Source organism: Dipteris shenzhenensis, chromosome 2 (genome assembly GCF_047967505.1).
Source record: "Dipteris shenzhenensis isolate YYH24624 ecotype China chromosome 2, Dip_SZ_1.0, whole genome shotgun sequence".
NCBI lineage: Eukaryota > Viridiplantae > Streptophyta > Polypodiopsida > Gleicheniales > Dipteridaceae > Dipteris > Dipteris shenzhenensis.
In genome coordinates this window covers 58,349,513-58,372,579 of record NC_141597.1, presented here as the reverse complement: position 1 = coordinate 58,372,579, position 23,067 = coordinate 58,349,513, and the positions used below count along the sequence as shown (strand labels likewise).

The 23,067-nt window shown below is 44.7% G+C and overlaps 1 protein-coding gene across 5 annotated transcripts in view; it reads left to right on the top strand.

The window, feature by feature from the left end:
* Positions 1–23,067, top strand: part of LOC147905051 (uncharacterized) — a 154,076-nt gene that overhangs the window by 62,381 nt on the left and 68,628 nt on the right. For all 5 annotated transcript variants that reach the window (XM_087389688.1, XM_087389697.1, XM_087389712.1 and 2 more), the window contains 5 exons: positions 2,135–2,179; positions 2,428–2,521; positions 2,634–2,716; positions 21,466–21,540; positions 21,650–21,773. In XM_087389688.1, the coding sequence (XP_087245814.1) occupies positions 2,135–2,179; positions 2,428–2,521; positions 2,634–2,716; positions 21,466–21,540; positions 21,650–21,773 (421 nt within the window). The remainder of the gene's footprint in view (positions 1–2,134; positions 2,180–2,427; positions 2,522–2,633; positions 2,717–21,465; positions 21,541–21,649; positions 21,774–23,067) is intronic.

Sequence of the window (23,067 nt, the reverse complement as noted above, 5' to 3'; positions counted from 1 at the left end):
TAAAGCATCTCACTCTCTGTCTTCTCAGAGCCATTTTGATATTGATAATGCATGGGATTCTTTTGTTTCCAAAATGCAAGTTGTAATTAGAGTTTATGGCAAGTCTTACATGAAGACTCTGAGAGAAACTGTTGCTCAGGCCAAATTGACTTATCAAGACCTCACTGAACTCAGCCATCATCATCCATTGTCTTTGCATGAGCAAACAACACTATGCCAAGCCAGACATTGTCTTCAAGTCAATGATCACAGGAAACTGGCTAAATGGGAGACTAGAGCACGACAAAGAGCTTTTACAGATAGAGGTTGCTCTTTCTAAAGACTGGCATAGTCTTTTGGCCCAGGGAAATTGTTCCAACTTCTCAATTGATTCGACATCTTGGCTATCCTCTAGGTTGGGGGCTCACTCGTTCTGAACAAACTGATTGGGTGCTCACAAAGTTGAGGGCAAAACTTGAATATTGGAAGCTTGCAACTTGGCCATTACATGTTCGTTTGCGAATAAGGCAATCCATTCTGATAGCATACATACAATTCTATGTGCCTCTCATCATGTTCACTAAGGTAGATCTGGTTTCCTTTATGTCTGCTATCATGAAAATTTTATGGTGTTCAAAAAATAGTAAGAAAGGTCTCAGATTACTCTCTATGCATCGTCTCTGCTCTCCAAAGATGCATGGGGGACCTTTGGCATTATAAAGTCCCTCTTAGGCAACGGCTTTTCCTTTGGCGAGTGATACTGGCATTTTTCCATTTGGGCAATTACTCGCGCATAGACATATTGCTCTGGCTGTTTACCACAGATGTCTACATTCTGCTGAATCTGTGCTTTACATCTTCTGGCACTGTCCACACACTTGTGATTTCCTCGCTCTCATCCGACAGAGGCTTTGAGCGAGGTTTCCTATTGTTACGTTTGGCAGGTTCTTCTGGTTGTTGGGAGTTAATCCAGCTAGACAGGGTTTTGATTTATTTTTTGTTTGGGTGCGCTACTGAGCACTGTGGACTCTATGGATGGATAGACATCATAGAGTCTTTGGTGATTCTCTTTTTTCATCTTTTTTTTTTTTCAAACGATCTCTGCAGCAATCATTCTATGATTGTTGCCAGACTCATTTGATTGATCATGATGTATATACAGCTTATACTGAGATTTTCAGTTGAGTAGTAGTTACTCCACTTTGAAGTAACTATGAATGTAATTATTTTACAGCAATAAAATATTTATTCTCAAAAAAAAGAAAAGAAAAAGTGTGTGTGTGTGTACTACTCGTGTCACTTGATATGCCGTATGTCAATCTGACCCTTGGGGTGATTACTGGTCAGGAGTATCAAAAGGTTTAGAAGGTAGACCACCCATGACCCTATGTTGTTGGTAGGTGTTTGTAATTAAGTAGCATACCCCCACATGTATCCACCATGGATGGAGGGAACGCGTGCCACATGGCACCATATCATTGGCCTAAGCTAGGTGGCTTTGCCATGTGTCACATAGGCACGCACTCAGCACCTCACATACTCTAGAGGAGCTAATCAGATTTGAGTATTGCAGCCATGCATGTATGTCAATGCATTTTGATTGGGCGCATTGTGTCAGAGCCACATTGAAGGTTTCCCCTGATCATTTTGGGAGGTCAAAGGGTGGCTTCTCCTTCATGCTGCCTAACCTCGCTTAGACTATGCTATATATGTGGATTCATTGTTGTGAGCACCTTGGTCATTCCTTCCCATGGACTGGAATGTCTCCTCTCCTGATGACTCAGTCATTCCTTCCTAGGGAATATATGTGGATTTAGTGTTGTGAGCAGCTAATGAGTGGAATATTGCCTTTCTTGATGACTAAGTCATTCCTTCCTAGGGAATATATGTGGATTCAGTGTTGTGAGCAGCTAACGAATGGAATGTCACCTCTCCGGATGACTAAGTCATTCCTATCTAGGGAATATCATGGATTTTCTAACAGATCGTCCTTCAGTTTGTTTAACAGTTTCAGTCTGGCAACCATCGTTTATTGAATAATTAAATTCTGCCTTGGAATTTTAAAAAGGGGTTATGTTTTAAAGAAAGGAGGTGCAGATATATTTACACCTATCATTTATGGTTTCATGGTAGTTTTGATGGCATCTTTCTGCAGGGTATTATGGCCATGACAAAGACATTCATTGGAGCCTTTGAATTGGTACGTTATTGTTTTGTTTTGTTTTGATTTTTGGTGCGTTATTGTCGTGCAGTCTTAATTGTGTTAGTGTTGTGATGAGTTTGAAAGCATTTATTTTTCACTTTGTGTATATGAGCAATTTCAATCCCATTGTCTTGGTGAAGAAAATACATAATGTCATTCTGCCTTTTTCAGTGATTTTATGTTTGTATGGATGCAAATTCACATCAGGCGAAGTGGGAATTAATTTAAATTGGGCTGGTTTTCAGGATCCCAGACAGCTTCTTGAAGAGGGGATTCGCAAGCAGTTAGTGGATGAACTTGCACAGAAGTTACACTCTATTTTTAGATTTTCAGCAGCTGGTGTGGCTTTTTGCAGTTGAGATGTACACTTTCTAAAATTTGCTACTAAAAACTGCATGCTTTTATCTTCATTGAGTTTGTTTTTCATGACAGCATGACCAATGCTTTGTAGGGCGGGGAGATGAGCTGGAGGAAAAGTTGCATGAAGCACAGTTCTATCTACTGTCTCAGCAGCGGCTGATGGAGTATTTTCAGGTATGGTAATTGTAACATAATCCTTGAAAATGTTGCTTTGGTGTAATTGTCTATAATGTCTACTAAGACAAACAGTATGGGTATTTGCTCTCCTAGATCATGCTTTTGAAGCAGATTAGCTAGTTTGGTCAGTGACCAAACAAGGAATTTTTTTGTTTGCTATGAAATTTTAGTTCTTTTGGCATTGTTTGATGATTACTGCTAAATTCTAACCTTAAGCAGCCTGTGGGTGCATGAACGCATAGCTTTGCTTGTTTAATAGACATGCCACCCCTCTGTCAGGAAGGCTGCCATACCCGATGTGATTACATGTTCAATCTGCCACGCCCTAGAAAGAATCTAGACGGAGCATTGCCAAATCCTCTATGCCATCCAAAAGCAATGTACAATGTGGCCTATCAATGGCATGTACTTCCTCTCCTTATTGGCTCCAGCAAAGAATCTACGGGGAGTCCTTCATGAGTCACCAACAAAGAGAAATAACAGATGTTCCTTGGCTGGAAGATTATCCCCAATTGAGACCAGAACGTGGTAAGGATCGTGTGCAGCAGTTAGTGCTCCTTCCTTGGATTTGAACTCCTTACATAACAAGGAAAATTAGGTATTACTTTCGACGGTTTGGTTTAATATAATCTATCTAGATCTGATTGATAGAGCCTTCCAAGGGACTGGAAATTCTTCTCGTCAAATCTCCCTCTACTGAGGAAGAAGAGCTTTCTAGGAGAGGTGGTCGTGGTTTATGGCTCCAGTGGTGAAAACTGGCATGGTGCCAACAAATGTTGCTCTTGCGAGGCAATTAGTTGCAAGCATGTGGCAATGTGGGTGGTGATGGAGAAGAAGGGTATCCACACTATTCTCTTTGATTGCCCTACCAAGACGGCCAAAAGCACTTTTTTGTATCCCCCATATCCCCAAAGATCTTATCTTCACACGTCACAACCTAGAGTGAGAGATTGTGAAAAGGGCCATGAGGAGCATTCCTATTTTAGAAAACTAACCTATCCATTGGCCCCCCTTCCGTGAGACCTTTGGGATGGCTGCATCAATCTTGTCAAAAGCCTGCCTCTCCCCTGTCATATGTGGCTAATGGCCCTTGTTGCTTCTCGAGCTGATGCGGAGGACATCACCATGAACCCATAGATCTCGAGCGGCCTAAATAAAGTTTTCTCACCTTCTTTAAATTCAACTTTTCTTCTATGTGGATTCACATAACTTTCAGCTCTATCTTGGGCATGCTTCCACATTTGATGCATGTTTTGATTTGGAAGCAGCTCTTGGATTCTTCTTGCAAGCCGTTGAGGATTGTTAGCTAGAACATTGAGGATCTTGGTCTTGATCTCCATCGCCACTGAAGGCAAGTCATTCGTAATCAATGATCCTGGGGTCTTAGTGGGACGGATTGATATTCTTTTTCTTTAGGAACACAAACTGGATTTTAGACATTGCAGTAAGTCAAGTCAAGTTGCTTTCAGGTTGTACTTTTGGTCTTCTGCATTTCGCACCAGGGGAGGGACTTGCATTTCAGTTTCAGCCTCCATTCTCCCCCTTGTGGTGGGCCATGGTATTATCATTCTATCTAGGGACAAGTGGATTATTTTGTTGATAGATTGATGCAAGATTTGCTTCGTCATTTCACACCAGGGGAGGGACTTGCATTTCAGTTTCAGCCTCCATTCTCCCCTTGTGGTGGGCCATGGTATTATCATTCTATCTAGGTACGAGTGGATTATCTTGTTGATAGATTGATGCAAGATTTGCTTTCACAACCTCTATGCTCCTAATAATAGAGGGGAAAGAGTTCTATTTTGGAAGGAGCTTCTCTCTCGGGTCTGTATTGCTGATTCTTGGGTATTTGGAGGTATCTTCGACATGCTGGAGTTCCCTACAGACAAAGAGGGGGAAGGAAAGGTGGCATTCACTCTCTTGAAAGAGATTTCTAGGATGCATTCGTTCTTCAATTTAGAGTCCAAGATTAGTGGTCGATGATGCTTTTCATGTCGTGCCACAATTGCTCCTATTTTCTTGGTCCATTAGGAGACGCTTGAGTCTCATCTATGCATGGATTGATAGATTTTATGTGGATGATTGGACATTGGATAGAGGTGGTGCTATTTGCATTGCCCTGGCCCCTTGGGTATCTACTTTTGACAACTTTTTAGATCTTTGAGCCTCACACACATGCTCAATGTGCCAATAGTAGGGTTCCAGATGTCTTCTATGCAGAGGAGGATTTGAGGGTGGCAGTGATGCATATTTGGGAGTCTTACTTGCAGAATGGTTTGTGTACACCTTAGTAGCTCTCCATGGTATTAATAGTTTTTATCTACCTGTCGACATGATTTTCTTGGCATCCTTGTAAAGGGAGGAACAAAAAAGACTTTCAGATACCCGTTTTCTTGAGTGTAGGCCATCTTCTCCCGGTCGTATTGATGCCCTTTGGGCCCTGGTATGTGCCATGTAGCTTTAGTTATTGGCACTTACGTCACCTAGTACTTTTAGTGTCTTATGACACCTAGTACTAGTGGTACCACTAGGACACTAGGTCCTAGGGTTCTCTTTTATAGTACTTTGTACTTTCATTTTTATTATTCTAGTTGATATGACGGCTTTCACTTCTTGCTCCGCTCTTGTGCATCCTTTTGCTTCCGTGAGCCTACAGTGATATCAGAGCACTTCCTTCTTGGACCTGCTCCTAGCTTCCTGCTTCCAGCTCCAGCTCCCTTCAGCTCCATCGTCAAGCTCAGCTACCGGACGTCCCTCACAGCTCCGACGCGACCCCGCGACCTGTCGTCCTTACAATTTCCATACAGCTGTACGAATTTTCGTACGGCGCGTCAGCTATCAAAAAGGGAAAATTTTCCCCCTATCCGTACGGCCGTCCGTACAGCACGTCAGAAATTTGCCCGCACAGTTTCGTATGGTCGTCCGTACAGCCCGTACTTCTGCGTCAGATTTGACCGCACAGTTCTGTCCGTACTGTTTTGTACTTGCAGGATTCATTTGCAGGCTCAGCTGTGCATTTCGCCATTGTTTGGCTTCGATTAAGGGAGCAGACCTTGCAGTAGATCTGCAATTTTTGGTGATATTTGGGCCTTTTGCATTCAGGCTACGATTTTGTAGGTAGATTGCAGATTTGCAGACAATTTGGGGCTTTTCTTGAATTTGCCCCATTTTTGGCTCAATTTTGCTCTACAAATTGGGGCTTTTGGGTCTATTGCAGGCAGATTGCACAATACTTTCAGATTTGCAGTGAATTTGGCAAGAAATTGCAGGCCATTTGATCACATTTGCAAATTACAGCTTATTTTGGGCCTTTTTCAGATTTGGACAGCAAGTCCTATTTTTTTGCAGCTGCAAGCCTTGAGGCTATCTTTTGGGTCATTTTGTCAGTGTTTTTTGACTTGTCCCATTTGCAATGGCTGGCAACAATCATTATTTATTTGGCTGTTACGCTCAAGTCGAGGTAACATGATCTCGGAAGGGTCAGTCGGCATTTTCCTTTAAAGGATCAATGTTTGTATTATATTTGTTTGGGCTTTTTGTAAATGATAAAAAAGGAATAAAGGTCAAGGTCCTTGGTGAGGGTGACATGGCACTAGACTAGGTGGATCTAAGGCTAAGAAACCTAAATGCATTAAATGTGCCTAGGGGCAAATGGTTTTAATGATATCCCAAGAGAGGGGTAAATGATGCATTAAGGAGGGACCCTAGAAAGAAGACATGTGGCATACTAGATCCATCTAGGGAATTTTGGGGCTTGGTGGAATTTAGTAGGCAGGAGCTTCACGTAACAATATGATTTTGCTGAGAGCTTGCTACCAGCGAGGTTGGCTGGGAGGAAAACTGAGGTGCCTATGCCCGTGAATCAAGAATCAGTTAGGAGCAAACAGATTAAGTTGTGTCATTTGCTGTCATTAGAGAACTCTCTAATACTGTGAAACTCATGTTATGCATAATGCGGGACAACGCATCAGCAACTTTATTATCCTTCCCTCTTCGGTACCGAATCATCAAATTAAACTCCTGCATGAGTTCTGCCCACCTAGCTTGGCGGCCTCTCAAGTCAGGTTATTATCAACAATGTTTTAGAGTATCGTGATCAACATCAACATAAAACTCTGACCCATACAAATAATGTCTCCATGTTTTCAGAACATGGACAATATCATATAACTCTAACTCATGAAAAGGCCAATTTCGTTGAGAGGGAGAAAGCTTCTTGCTTTCAAAGGCTACTGGCCTTCCCTCTTGGAGAAGAACTGCTCCTACAGCACTGCCACTTGCATCGGTTTCAAGAAAAAATGCTTTCTGGGGATCAACTATTTTTACAATCACGGGTTACCTTCAGGACTCCTTGACATCGCGGGAAGGGACTAGCTATTGTAATCTCGTGGTGTCGTATATTTCGTCGTTGATTTGAAGGTGTGGAAGACGAGCAGTGCACGACGAGAATCACTTACGCGATAGCTTAGACAAATTCGGTATCCGATTACCAGTGCGTCCAGACTGAAGAAAGTGGTGATTGGGCATGGTCTCTTAACGATTGTCAAAGCGAAGCCTCAACTACGAGCTGGCAGGATACGTCTGCAAGCTCTGCCGACAGCAGCCTTATCAGTCAGTGACAGGAATCGAGTGAAGGATTTTGCACTGTATGTGTAAGATACACTAAAACGCGACGCGAAAGATCTACAGACACAAGGTCTATTAAAAGGGCATCGTGATTACCTGGGGGAGATATGCTAGCCTACACACCTATCTTGACGCGATCGAACCAAGTATTGGTTTAATGGTTTCGTTACTAGTTTCAAAGTGTATAACGAAACCGAGAAGAGATGGATAGAAGACCAAATGCTGGTAAGCCTCCCTGCTGATTTCGTAAAGCACACGCTGTGGTACTAATGCAGCCCAAGAATTGCTTACCACGATGCGAGTGGAACATGCAGCAAGAATTATAACCAGGGAGCTCTCTATGCCTTCTAAGTTTTGTTGGAGATCATGCTTGTTTATTTGCCTCCGTGTTTGAGTCAATTTGGATTGCAGGAGTTTTCCCTAGTACAGGGAAAAGTGGTTTTGGTTACAGTGTGATATATGCTTGGTTAGCTATAAATTTGGAAGTTGGACTTGTGATTTGTAACACACACACACACACACATCCATTGACCTTAATGGAAGTAGAGGAAGAAGCTTCTAGGATGGATCGCGTAGAGTCGGGAGTCCGGCCGACCCCGCAGGTGTCGTGCCCAGCACGTCATACACTGTCTGGCAAAATTGCAATGTTAGAGGATGCCTTGCAACAGATTTTAGCGCAGCACTTACAAATAAATGTAGGGCAGTCTAAGCTCAAGAAAATGGTACATAGTATGTGTGCCAGACCATCTCGTGAGGAGAAAGGTAAATCACCGATGGAACTGGAGTCCAATGTTCGTACGGTCGAGCCTAGGAGGGCTAAGGTGCCTAATATTTCCAATTATAGGCCAGAAAAGTATTCTGGTCGGATGTCTGACCGTAGTTCCGATATCATTGAGACGTGGTTACACAAATGGGACAAGGCCTTCGCCATTTGTGAAATCAAGAATGATATGAAGAAAATCCGTGAGGCCACCCATATGTTTAATGAGGCAGCGGATAGGTGGTGGATAAAACAACAGAAAGATGGAGTAGCATCCACTACTTGGGAGGGGTTTAAAAAGGAATTTAGAAAACACTTCTTATCTCCTGACGAAGCATCCCGAGCTTGGGATCAGTATCGAAACCTTCGTCCGACTAGTGGCCATGGGTAATCGAAACCAACTACTCCTTTGATCAGTCAGTCACTTTCCTTTTGCAAGAAGAGCTAAGTCATGCTAATAGGCAAGCTACTATTCCTGATCATGCATTTGCTTCAGAGCAGAGAGGAAACAGCAAGGCTTCCAAGATGGGCAAGCCTAAATATGCGCCTAATAGTGGCAATTTTTCCAATGCATCTCAAAATACAGGAGATAAGTCAAAGAAGAAAAGATGCAACTATTGTCGCAAGCCAAGGCATGATTTCAGAATGCAGGAAGCGCATTGCTTCGGAGAAAAAGAAAGCAGGATTGACAGTCAATGCCTCAAATGCAATTGAATCCCATGAGCCAACAGATGCCTCACATGCACATGCTCTCCAAGATGATTGGGCATGGGCTGTCCATTGCTCTTTTGATCCCTCCAAAGTTGATGCATTCTTTTCTGCTAATGATGCTCAGTCTTGGTATTTTGATAGTGGTGCTTCCAAGCACGTCACCTCTTGCAGAGAGTTGTTTCATTCCTTAGCTAATGTACCTTTAGGGGGGACTGTCACATGTGCTAAGCCATCCTGTCACTTTGACAAATGTTCTTTCTGTGCCTGGAATCGAAGTCAACTTGAGTTCAATTTCAGCAATTGCCACTTCAGGTTTCAGAGTGATATTTGATGGATACAAATGCTTAGTATATGATCTTCGTGATGACAATGCCATAGTTCTCACTGGCATTTTGCAAAAGGGCCTTTATCACCTTGATCATGACTCAGCTGCACTTTCTATTCAAGCATTTGCTATTTCTTTTTTTTTTTGGGCAAAAAAGAGACTTCTATTAAGTAAGAAAGAAACTCACTAGAGCAAGCTCTGTGCAGAAATACAACATGCTAAGCATGTAATAAAAAACACCTCAGAAGAATGAGGTAGAAAGAAACCAAGGCTGAGGCTGAAAATGCCAACTCAACCCTGTAGAAGTCTTAGCAAGGAAGGGAGAGTCTCTCCAATCCCTAAAAAAAGTAACTCTCCTGGAGGAGGCTTCTCGAGAGGATCCCTGCATGGTCGCCCATATGGCCATTAGAGTGTGTACTGTATCTGTCCAAGTACTGGCCAATCTCTTCTGAGAAGGGTGAACTTGAGAACCCTCCATAGCCTCAGAGCATCTGGCGCTCGTCTAGTAGCTCCACTATTCACAGTCTCATAGACCCATCGGTCTTCCGAAGACTTTAATAAACTTTCTTTCTTTTCTTTCTTTCTCCAAATGTGCCATGCTGCAATGCTAGCTAAAACCTCCCATGGAGAGTCAACTAGGAATGAGCAGCCCTGAAGAGAGTGGCCGGAACATCCTCTAAAGAGTACGACTCCACAAGGTACCGTCGGATGTGAAGAGTCCAAGACAAGTCATGTCTCTCAAAGAAAACCTAGAGCCCTGAAAGAGTAAGCCAAGCCACTGATCCCCAGGTCATATAGTCTACAGATGGGCCAGTTATCATTTATTGTGACAACATGGGCAGTAAAACTTCGCAAATAACAAGTATACTTCATAAATAATTATCTTCAGATTCTCTCTCTCTCTCTCTCTCTCTCTCAAAAGAGCTCTCAGATATCCATATTGTGCACACAATGCACACACATATTACACAGTTGAAAGAGTAAAAAGATGCATCACGTAGCCTATAGATTGAGGTTTACAAAGACATAGATCTTCCAGTTTACAAATTACTATTAACTAATTAGTTGCAAGTGCATATGGTTGCTAGCATATGCCATGGCCCATAGTTCAAATAATAAACTTTTAACTTTATAATTCAAATTTTAGAATCAAATTTCAAGATTCAAGATTCAAGGTTCAAAATATAACAAAATGTATTATGTATTACTGTTTACATCATACATGTAACATGCCATAATGATATACTGGTAACTGTATGGTGTAAACTGTATACATAATCAAAGCTTGTCGCCTGCAAGCCAGCTGCTAACAACTGCAGTGTACACAGTACACTCTAGAGTAGAGGGTACAGTAGAGAGTAGAGGCTAGAGGAGAGTAGAGGGTAGAGTAGAGTAGAGTAGAGGGTAGGGTAGAGTAGAGGGTAGAGGGTAGACCGTAGAGGAAAGTAGAGGGTAGACCGTAGAGACTAGAGTAGAGGGTAGAGTAGAGACTAGAGTAGAGGGTAGAGTAGAGAGTAGAGAGTAGAGGAGAGTAGAGGGTAGAGTAGAAGGTAGAGTAGAGGGTAGAGTAGATGGTAGGCACTAGGAGCAAGGCAAGCAATGGAGCGGCGCAGGAGAGGAGCGAAAAAACGAAAATGGCGGCCAAATTTAGAAAGAAACCCGTCGCGGCGGATTTTTTGACAGCCAGACGTTTCGCCCTAACTGCTTGTTTCGGACGTTTCTAGGAAACGTTTTGTCTAGAAACGTTTCTTTGTGTTTCGGTGCCCCGAAACGCGTTTTTTGGTGACACTGCTCCAACCCCTACAGCTGAGTTGGAATTTCCTGGCATTACTGATCGTGTAACGAAAGAAGGGGATGCCCTTCTCTGGGTGCCCTTCATCTATCCACTCCCATTCCCTAGGGTCCCACTACAAAAACTTAATTCGGACACCTCCAGAGAGCCACAGCCTCCATGAGCCCAGGGCAATGAGTAGCGGGTCAGGATCCAAGTACCATTGTGAAAGAGAGCCATGTTCCATGAAGCCCACTTTCCTAACTGGCTTAAATGGTACCTCCAACAGTATACCGTCTGTGGACTTGGACAGCTGGCCCCCCCAAGAAACATCAAAGACTAGGGCATCCTCATGTGTGTCACGTAAAGCAATCACCTGCAAAGGAATGCCCAATCTGGAAAATGCCCCCATCCATGTGGAACAAGTAATAGGCATGTCATCTGTGTCCACCCAATCCAAGGGCAAGGCTGCATCAATCTGTTGAACTCTCCCTGCACTCCCTCTGAGATTATGAACCAGCTAGGCCTGTCGGTCTGCAAGAAGCCTCCTAAAGGCTTTCCATGCTCCCACAGTAGATGCAGGGCCCCTCTCCCTTCTAGGCCACTGCATGTAAAGAGAAGCTTCAAGTGGTCTGCCATGCTCATCCGAAATACTATCGTGCGACATGATAGGCTGCTTTTCAATCTCTTCACGGGTGGACGGGGGAGTCCTGCGAAGAGTGTTCCTGAAGCTGGCCCATGCTTTCAGGATATCAACCATAAGAGAGGAAGAAGGAGATCTGAGGTGGATTGTGGTGAAAACCCATCTGGTAATGTGTATCCAATCATCTCCTGAAGTGGGCATGCGAGAATGTATGCATCTGATAAAGAAATTCTTCCAAGGCTCTTGCCTGGGCATAAGTCCTCTCACAACGACCTTGCAGAGTAAGGCTTCGCACTGTAGATCCGGGTCCATGATATTCAAACCCCCTTCTCTTGTAGGAACAATCAAGGTCTCCCAAGCCACCCTGGCTGTAACATCAGTTGTGCCATCTAGACCACTCCATAAAAAGGTTCGTACGTGCCTCTTGAGCTGAGTGATACAATTCCTAGAGTGGCACCAACAAGAGCATACAAACCATGCTATGGCTAGAAGAACTTGGTTAACCACCACCACTCTGGATGCCAAGTCAAGTTTGACTGAGCTCCAAAAAAGGAGCTTTCTCCTGATGCTCTCCAACACCGGAGTAAAATTTTGTGAAGGAGAGATGCCCACCCCGACCTCGCAGCCCAAATATCTGACGGAGACACCCCTCTGTACCCAAGTGAAACCAATATCATCACCCCAATCTGGGGTGTCATCATCGCAAATCCAAAAACCATTGGATTTATGCCAATTAATGTGTGTACCTGCAGCCATGCAAAATAAATCCAAGGCTGTCCAGAAGGAAGTGAGTGTCCCGGGGGAGGCATCCAAAAAAACAGCTGTGTCATCTGCCAACTCACTATCTAGGAGCTCTTCTTCCTGGCGGAGAGGAAGCCTCAGCCCATAAATATCAGCTTGAGATCTAAGGTAGATACTCATAGCTTCCGCCACAAACAGAAAAAGACAAGTTGCAAGAGGACATCCGTGACGGACTGATCTACAGATCTGAAATCTGTCCCCTCTTACCCCCCCCAATAAGCACCTGGCTATGGGCTGATATGTAGAGAGAGGATACTCCTCTAATCCATGCATCTGAAAAACCAAAGCGAGATAGAGTACCCTCTAAAAAATCCAAGTCTACTGTGTCGTAAGCTTTCTCAAAGTCCGAGAGTAGAATGGCCAACCTCTGGCGGCTCTGCATGGCCCATTCTGAAGCCTCCCAAAATGAGAAAATGTTATCGAAAATACTTCTGCCATGCACAAACCCTGTCTGTGTGTCATGAATCGAATATGGAAGAAAGACCTGTAGCCCCGTAGACTGATGTTTTTCGCGAGAATCTTGTACAAAGTGCCCAATAGAGCAATGGGTCTCCATTGTGACACTAGATTCCTATTACCCCCCTTTGGGATGAGATGAATGAGACCATGTGTAAGTGAGTCAGGCATCTCACCAGCGTCCCACACGCCCTGTAGGGTTGATGTAATGTGATCACCAATCTGCTCCTAAAAAGTAATAAAAAAAGAAGGGGTAAGTCCCAATCGTCTACATAAAATTTGTCAATACGTGCATGGATGGGCATGTGTACTCTCGCTCTAGAGGGGGAGATAATACCATGACCAGCAACCAAGGGGAGAATAGAAGGAGAGACCGAAATGCAAGTACCTCCCCTTGTGCCCATAGCAGGCGACTAGAAGGTATGTCCTGAAAGAAGTTTGCCATACTTAGAGCAATCAGTGGCATCCAACTTGTGTTCCTACATAAAAAGGTTATCAATAGCATCTCCAGTGACACTTGGATGAAGTTGATTCCCGATCAGTTGCCTATGGCGACGGTGTGGAACTCCGCCTAGGCGCTATATGTTCCAGCTGACTATCCTCATCGACAGGAGGATGCTGGGTGGAAAGGGTTACCCGACCTAGTAGAGGAGACCAGCTTCCCCTTGGCCGAAACACTCCTCCTGAGGGTAGGAAACTCAACAGGTAAAAGGATCCCCACACTTGCCGAGGGGGAGGCCCTATCGAAAGGAATCCCAATGACCGGGACACCCCTAAGGTGGAGGGCACAAACTCCTTCTCATCCATGAAAGTCGTCGAATCTGCTAGTGCCGAAAAAGAGTTCGTGAGAAGCGAGGAGTGCGAAGAAGACCTGCACTCGTGAAAGATGGAGGAGGAGGACCTGCCAGGCCTCTATCAGTAGAACTGGAGCTGGGGGCTGAGGAGGCCTGTGGCTGGGCTGAAGAGGAATCTGGAGTCCTTATCTGTGCATACATTCCCTCGGTCATCCTGATTGTGATAGGAACAGTCTGTGGGGAAGAAGTATTGGTAGCCCCCTCATGATCAGAAACCAAAGTGACTGGGGCTGGTATTGGTGCATCTAAAGGCCCCTCTTGATGTGGAACTGTAGTGTCTAGGGCTGCAGCCACATCTACCTCTGGAGTCTGGATGACATCTGTTTGAACCGGATCAAAGGTCTCCTCCTGAGGTAAGGGAGCCGCTCTGATCGCTCTCCGTCGTGGTACTGGGTGTGCTGCGGGCTTTGGGCGCCCTGCTGGCCCTAGTGGTCCTGGGCTGCGCGAAGCAAGGCACCTTGCTGCTCTTGCTGGTCCTGGAGTGCGTGGTACAGGGCGTTGGGGAGGTGTAGTCGGGGTACTACGTGAAGGAACCGCACCAGAAGATCTCTTGAGTCTTCTTCTCTTCCTTGGGTAATCTCTAGCAAAGTGTCCAAGGGTCTTGCAAATCCTGCACTGGTCCTATCTACCTGCAATCTCGACTCTTTGTCGAAAGAGAGAGCCATTTGGATGTTGAAGCATGATGTGGTCGTTTGAGATGTTAGGGTCAAAGACAATGACCCTAACTCGAGGCACCCTGTTTGCTTCGACTGCCTCTGCCAAGGAAGAAGGCATGCCAGGAAGGGGGGAGATCTCAGTGACCACTCCGAATGTGGCTCCGATAGTAGCAAGAAGTCGATGGTAGACTTGAGGAAGACCAATAAATCTAATGAACAGTGATGTGACATGACTGTCCTCCTCGACTGGATCAAAGCCCAAGGTGTAGGGCGAAAGAAAAACCCTCCTCGAACCCAAAGCCAGAGGATTAGCTTTGAGAACAAGGGCTGTGGACTCGTGGGAGTCGAAAATCACTTGGATGAATCCACGTCCCAAAAGTCAAACATCCCTGAGGTGTGGGGCAAGATCTCTTGGTAACGCCGCCAGCATCCAGTCTCTAGCCTGTGATCTGGAAGGGTGTGACCCAAAGATGCGGGCGAAAAGTGATGTGGAGCCCTCTAGTTCCACATTTTTCTTGAGCTGCTGCAACTTGTCTTCTGAAAAAATGACGGTTCTCACGGCCGGTGGAAGTGGACGAAGATTGGCTGAATGGGGATTCATTCGCCAATGGATGTGAAAAGGCTGATTGAAACATTGAAAAAGCTTCGTCCGTGAAGTTGTTGCCAAGGACGCCTTGGAACACGGGCGCTAGAGGAAGGAGAACATGAGAGGGTAGGAGAGAGGGGAAGAGGAGGAGAGGAGGCGGGGGGGAGGCTGCGGGGGGGGAAGAGGAGAGCGAGGGTAGGCTGCGGGGGGGAGAAGGGGGCGGGGAAAGGTTGCGGGGGGTAGGCTACGGGTAGAAGGGGGCGGGGGGTAGAAGGGGGGGGGAAGGGAGCGGGGGGGAGGGAGGAGGGGGACGGGGGAGAGGAGGCGGGGGGAGGCAAAAGGGAGCTGCGGGTTAGGAAGGGAGGGGGCTGGCGGGGAGGGGGAGGGGGCTGGTGGGGAGGGAGAGAGTGGGCGGGGGAGAGGAAAGGAGGTGGCGGGATGCGGGGGAGGGGGCGGGTGGGAGAGTGGGCGAGGGGGCTGGCAGGGGGGAGAGGAAAGGCGGGTAGGCAGGTAGGGGGGGAGAGGGTGGGCGGGGGAGAAGGAGGGAGGGGGCGGGGGTGGAGGAGGGGGGTGGGGGGCTGGCGGGGAGGGAGGGCGGGGAGGAGGAAGGGGAGTGGGAGGGTGAGGGAGGAGGGAGAGGGGGCTGGCGAGGAGAGAGGGAGAGGAGGAGCAGCAAGGGGAGGGAGAGGGGGGGCAGCGAGGGTGAGGGAGAGGGAGAGGGGGCTGGCTGAGAGAGGAGAGGGGGGGGGGCAGCAGCTCACGGGCAGAGGAGTAGCTGTACGGGGAGAGGAGCATTTGGTATTTCAGATTCACAGCTTGCTGAAACTCATCTTTGGCATGAGAGAATGGGTCATCTCAATTATAGAGCTCTTGCCAAGTTACATTCATAGGGCATGGCAAATGATGTACCTCAACTTCACACAGATTCCAAACATGTGTGTGAGGGTTGTCTTTTGGGTAAGATGCATCGGTTTCCTTTTCAAAAGAATTGTCCAAAATTCTCACAAAGGAAATCGCAGCTTGTGCATAGTGATGTCTGTGGCCCAATGAGGACAAATGCCATTGGGGGGTACAAATATTTTGTGACTCTAATTGATGACTTCACAAGATATTGCTGGGTATATGCTCCCAACAACAAGGCATTGACTTTGAGGAGACCTTTGCTCCCACTTCCAGGATTACTATTATTAGATGTGCCATTGCCATTGCAGACCATCACCATTGGCAAGTGCACCAGCTTGACATCAAGACTGCCTTGCTTCATGGGGATCTGCAAGAAGAAGTTTATGTGACACAACCTCCTGGCTTTGAGGTTGCTGGCTCTGAAAACAAGGTTTGCCGGCTGAGAAAAGCCCTTTATGGTTTGAAGTAGGCACCCTCCCTTTATGGTTTGAAGTAGGCACCCCGGGCATGGTATGCTAAAATTTATGCACACTTACTGTCCCTTGGTTTTCAGAATAGCCGCACAGAGCCCACTCTTTATATCCGTGGGAGTGGATCTGATTTTTTAGTGCTGATTTTATATGTGGATGACATGCTGATCATAGGCCCTGATACTCAGCATATTGCAGCTTTCAAGGCTGATTTGCAGCAAGCTTTTGAAGTGTCAGACATGGGACAATTGCACTATTATTTGGGCATTCAGTTTGCTCATGTTGAGGGGGGTATCATGATGTCACAGTCCAAGTATATTGGACAGCTCCTTGATCGTTTTTAGTTTGAGGATTGCAAGCCAATCTCTACTCCAGTGGACCCTAGCTTCAAATTTTCAGCTCATGATAGAAGCTCACCGTGTGATATCACTCTTTACCAACAGGCTGTTGGATGTCTCATTTACTTATTCCACACCAGACCTGACTTACAGTATGCAATATCCGAGCTTAGCAGGTTCATGCACAGGCCTAGTTCACAGCATTGGCAGGCAGTGAAGAGTCTTCAGATATCTCAGAGGCACTCGGGATTTAGCCCTCTTCTATGGTGATGAGGGTTCACTTACCATGCATGCTTACACGGATAGTGACTGGGCAGGTTGTTCCGACATCAGAGTGTCACATACCGGCAATCGTTTTTTGCTTGGTAGTTCATGTATCTCTTGGCTCAGCAAGAAGCAACCAACAATTGCCACATCTAGCTGTGAGGTTGAGTACAGGGAAGCCTTCACCGCTACAGTAGAGTTTGTCTGGCTTCGACAGTTACTTACAGATCTTGGTATTCGCTAGACATCCTCCACTATGGTCTACACTGACAACCAGAGTGCTTTGGCCATTGCGCGTAATCCAGTGTTTCATGCGCTTACCAAGTACACTGAAGTTCATTATCATTATGTCGAGAGCGGTATCAGCAGGAGACATAGAGTTGTCCTACCTTCCCACAGAGGACAACATAGCCAATATGTTTACAAAGGCACTTCCTCGTCCCAAGTTCGAAGTCTTTTGACATTCTTTACACTTGGTTCTCTTTGTTACATGATCTGGCATATCTTGTACATTCATAGGTGGCTATATCCTTTTGGATGAACATGTGCCACCATGACCAGAAAATACCAGGTATTCTGAGACATTTCCAAAATACTTCAGCCCATACCATGGAGGGGGGTTTGTAGGGCATCTTCTCTTGGTCGTATTGATGCCCTCTGGGCCCTGGTATGTGCCATGTAGCTTTAGTTATTGGCACATAGGTCACCTAGTACTTTTAGTGTCTTATGACACCTAGTACTAGTGGTACCACTAGGACACTAGGTCCTAGGGTTCTCTTTTATAGTACTTTGTACTTTCATTTTCATTATTCTAGTTGATGTGATGGCTTCCACTTCTTGCTCCACTCTTGTGCATCCTTTTGCTTCCGTGAGCCTACATTGAGTGCCTTGCTGCAGCAGCAAGGGCTCAATCCTCACATAGATTCTCATGGAAAGTAGAGCTGAGTGTTCATATCATTCACAAGAGTCTTTTTGGATTCAGATGGGAGGAAGATTCAATCATCACTATTTCTCTTCTCTTAGTCCTAGACTTCAAAATTAATTGACTCTGACAAGGTCTTGGAATCAGACCTAGATATCATCATGCATATTTCTTTGGATTTTAACACTTCCCTCCTTACTGCAGCTTCGGGCATGATGGACAGAAGTAGTGCCTGTTTGAGGGTCCAATACTTCTAGTGTTGGCGAAATATGATCTCTTGATGCATCTTTCACCAACATAGAATTCATGAGTTCTTTCCTGGCCCTTTACAAGGGTAGGTGTCCAAGTTCAAATGATGTGAACCCTAAGGGGGGTTGCAGGAATTTGACAAATTAGCGGAGGACGATCACACTTTGGGCATTGCATATAAAATATTAGCAAAGACACTCGATCGTTGTTTGCAGCCTTTACTTTTGTCTTGATTCACGAACACATCCTAGCTTTGTGCATGGGTGCACTGCATCTTTCATAATATCTTATCTTTTGGGAGGCCTCAAATTTGGCAAGCAAAGTGGCTAGGACCTTGCTATTCTACTATTAAACTTTAAGAAAGCTTCTGATAGAGTAGATTGTGCCTTTTTGGAGGGTACACTGCTGCATTTCGGTTTTTCCAACTCATGGATTTGAGGGGTGTCTTTTCTTATAAATGAGCCCATAGCTAGGTTCTGTTTGCTCATGTTGGTTCCAATCTGCTGCATCCCTCAGCTTAAGAGGCCTATTAGAAACGTTCATTCGAGTGGACTTGATGGGCCCTCAGACACGAGCCAGTGTGGGTTGGGAGACCTTGATTCTTCCAACCCAAGAGGGAGGGCTAAAGATTAGTAATTTTAATTTGCAGTGCGAAGCTTTGCTCTGGAAGCTTGTGGGTCAAGGGGACTATGCTCGGTCAGGAGCCTTGGAAGGATTTTTTTTCTTCAATGAACTAAGTCTTGCAGTGCTTCTTCATGCAATGATTGGATGAACAGCACTCAGCGGTTTGTTTCTTTTGCAGACATTGGATTGTTTCTTCTGCAAACATTAGAGGATGCCTCCCTCATCTCGTATGGCTGCTATTGTCAAAGCTTGGCGGAGTTTCATGTTTTCTTTATAGATTGCAAGATGAGATTGATATAGAGGGTCTTTCCCCCAAGATGAGAGTGGCAGGCCTGTTGGTGCCTCGAGATATACGCAGCGGTCCAGATGGGAGAGAGGTCTTGCTTCTTCTCTTGGTTCTTGGAAGGTTTTCAAGGATCTTCTTGAAGATCACAGATTTCAGCCAATTAGTCAACTTAGAGAATGGTAGGAGGATTGCTCAGATAGATGTAGCTATGCCTCTAGAGTGGGGCTTCTATAGATGGGGGACATCATAGAAGTATCAGATGGAATGGGTTCTTTTCAGGCACAGGAGTTTCTCTTTAGGTCATAGGCCTCTTGTGGGCCTCTTCAGTGTGCAGTCTAAGGGCATGTTAGTCAGTTGTCTTCTATGCACACTTGGAGCTAGTCGGCTTTGTGGAACAATGCTATTTCTTCTAGCTGGTATGTAGATCCTCATTTGGAAGATTTCCCTCTTGGTACTTGGAGGATTTGCTTTTTGCGGTGTCCCTATAAAATTTCTTCAATGGCATCCGGGCTACGGGTGTGGATTATAGTAGACAATCGCACCAAGCCAAAGGGGATTGCTTTCTTTTTTTTGACGACTAATGCTAGGAGGTTTCAAAATGCCACTAGGGGTTGGAGGCCCTCCAGAGGTTTTCAGATTCCTTGGAGATTTAGAGAGATTTTTCGAGGAGACTCTGAAGTTCCTTCACGAATAGGAAAGTCACTCTTTTTTGCTGACTTTCTATCCAGGGAGGGATTGTAGTGAATTCGGAGGGGCATTTTCAGAGCTGACCCCTTTGTCCTCGGTGATCCTCAGCTGATGAGTCTATGCAGCATTAGTGGCCTTTGGGAGTGCAAACAATCCAGGATCATGTGGACTAGGGTTGCAGATATACTATGCAGGTTTTCCTCCTTGCCTATCTTCATTACTTGGGGTTCCGTGGCTTGGCTTTCTCTTACTGCGCCTCATGTTTTTTATGAGAGTTAGGTATCCTCTTGGGCTGCAGACTTCAGACCATCCCTTCTTCTCAGTATAGACTTGCACATGTATTGTTGGATACTTACTGTGAGATTTTATGGCCTGGCATGTTTGGAGAGCTAGATGCACAATGGGTATGGCAGGTCACAGATGGCTGTAAACTTTTTTCCCTAGAGACTCAGGTTTGATCTCAGACTTTTAGAATTCATTGTAGCGAATACCATACGTGTCATCAATAAGCTCAAGAAACTCATGTATGAGTTTACTTTCCAATGGTTTCAGGCTGCGGCTTGCCCCCTAGAAAGCCCGCTCAGCCGTAGCTCTAAGTTCCTTATCAAAAAGCCGCTCAGCACTAGCTCTTAGTTCATGCGGGGTGTGCATGATGAACACAAAGCGAATAAACCCCAACCTTTTTAAATTTCAAACTATATGGAACTCACAACCTTAACTTTCATCTAATCTTTTTGCTTAATTTTGTCACTTGGTCGAGATCACAAAGCAATCTCACTACCTCAAAGCTTTCCCTCCCACCTGAAGATGATGGGCAAACTAAGATGCTAGCATCACAGTTTGACATCTGTGGGTGACCTGTGGGAGTTTATGATGGGAGGTCAGTAACTTCCTTGATGGGTATTTTGCTGGAGTAGTGATATTGCTTGGGGCGTGGCTGTGTAATCGTCTTCTACTTCATGGAGTGCAGTATGTAGTGGTGTGATGCACTGCCTCCTTAGTTTTTATCGGACACTGCAGGGGATAGAGAGAGGCAAATTCCTCATATGTAGGTAGAGATAAATACATGGGTAGAGATGAATTAGATCTCTTCACATGATGTGTCTAATATAAGACAAGACAGTAGCTCTTCCACCCTTTCTTTGGGAGCCTATATATTACAGTTTTAAAGATGGAGCTTGACTCTTTACAAGTATGTTGTAGATGGAACTTGGACGTAGGATAGATAGATTATGCCATGGTTGGATTACAGTTTATGTGCCACATGTTTACAAGGATGCCCCGGCAGCTGAAGAGGGAGTAGTAATATTGCTTGGGGCGTGGTGGCTGTGTAATCATTTTCTATTTTTTTGGAGTGCAGTATGTAGTGGTGTGATGCACTGCCTCCTTATTTTTCTTGGACACTGCAGGGGATAGAGATGGGCCTGTTTTGGCTCTCCATTTCTTGTTTGAATTTTGTTATGTTCCCTCATATGTACATACATGGGTAGAGATAAATTAGATCTTTTCATATGATGTTTCTTGATATAAGACCAAGACTGCAGCTCTTCCTCCCTTTATTTGGGAGCTGATATATTGCAGTTTTACAGGGCAATGGGGGGTTAGTTAATTCTCCCTTGCAGTGACAAATGTTGACTAGGACGAGATTGTCACACTAAACATCGTAAATCAAAGTGTGTTTTTTGGAGAGCTGATATATTGCAGTATTAAAAAGCAATGGGGTGTTACTTAATCCTCCATTGCAGTGGCACATGTTCTCTAGGAATAAATTGGCATTGATACAGTCAACATGGTAATTGTTGGCATGTGGACAGGATTATGTGCATGTTCATGGGCTTCAGCTTTGGCAGGAGGAATTCACAAGAATTATTAACTACAGTGTTGAACAGGTCAGTCTGTTGCCCGGTGTAATCTGAAGAAAGCTGCTCAGTCAGAATTTGGTCAATGTACTCTTTATACAGAATACTGTGATGTAATATTTATTCAATTTTGCGGCAGGAATGCAATCATTATGTAAAGAGAAAGGTAAAAAATGGGAAAAGCTCCTATGAAACTAGTGCAATGCCAATTTCACATTATCCTGTTCCAGGCAAAAAGCACAGCAAATCTCCTACATTCATGGGTATGTTCTGTTGATGAAACAAACAATAATAACTACAGACTGTCACTGCAATTTTAGATTTTGTTAAAATTCACCTGTGATAATTTGTGTCCCTGCTTATCCCTTTTCTATCATAGATGTCTGTGATCCTTGCAGACATAAGTATTTTTGGGGACAGCTGTATTTTTTGAGAAGGTGCAACACAATATCTAATTAACACAATTTGAAACACAATTTGTAAGAGTCATGTTTAATTTTGTCTTGAATGCCTTTATACAGCATTATTAATGTAAATCTATTCGAGTCTTTCTACATGCCAATAACATAGTCTCCTTGTATCACTTCTTAATTTCTGGAGATGTTTTTAGCAAAGGCAAATCCAGCCAAAATGGATTAAGTCATAGTCTATTATTGGTACAATATTTCTGAGTCCTTCTAGATATTTTTGTCACATTGTTGTGCATCAAGAGTTGTTTGGAGAAAAAAAGGTATGCCTGACCTTGACATGGACCTTAAAGGCCATTCAGGTATGCATCAACAATTATAAAAAGCATGAAATTGCATGGATAAGCTACATGTTATTTTGCTTATTCAGATATGATTGTGAGATGAAAGTGTAGCTCTTTAAAAATAAAACTATAATTATTTGGAACTAATTTCCTTTTCAATGCATAAGGCATGGACATAATTTTGAGGTAAAGCTTGCTATATCCTAGAAAAAGCTAAGCATTATTTAGAGTTGGAAATCTAGAACTGAGATGTGGTTCATGAGGATATGGTCTAGGCGTTTTTGGCAATAAATTCATAAATAAGACAGTTAGGTCTATACAAGTCACGAGCACTTTATTTGTGTAACTGCTTGGGAGGGCCATCTTGTAAGGGGGATGGACCTAGATGCCAGTTTGAGATTGGTCAGCCAAGTGCTTTCATGTCCATGTGTAACTGCTTGGGAGGGCCACCTTGTAAGGGGGATGGACCTAGATGCCAGTTTGAGATTGGTCAGCCAAGTGCAAGATAGCTACCTATGATCAAGATTTAGTGGTGGGGGTTGCAGCATCGATCTCTCCCTAGCACGGCTTTGAAAAGTGCTAGCAGCAGTTTCGAGAGCAATCTGTTTAGGTTCAAGATAGGAGAGTATGCATGGTAGTTTGTTGTCTTTGTTTGTCATGCTTTTACCCATGTTTTTCCTCCCAGCTGTCTTTCCTTGTCCTGTAAGGTTGGGCTTAGCATTATCCAGTTTGCATGATGCTTTTCGCATTGGGGTGGTGTTTTCTTGCTTCAACTGTATTTTTTGTCTCAATTGGGGGTTTGTTCC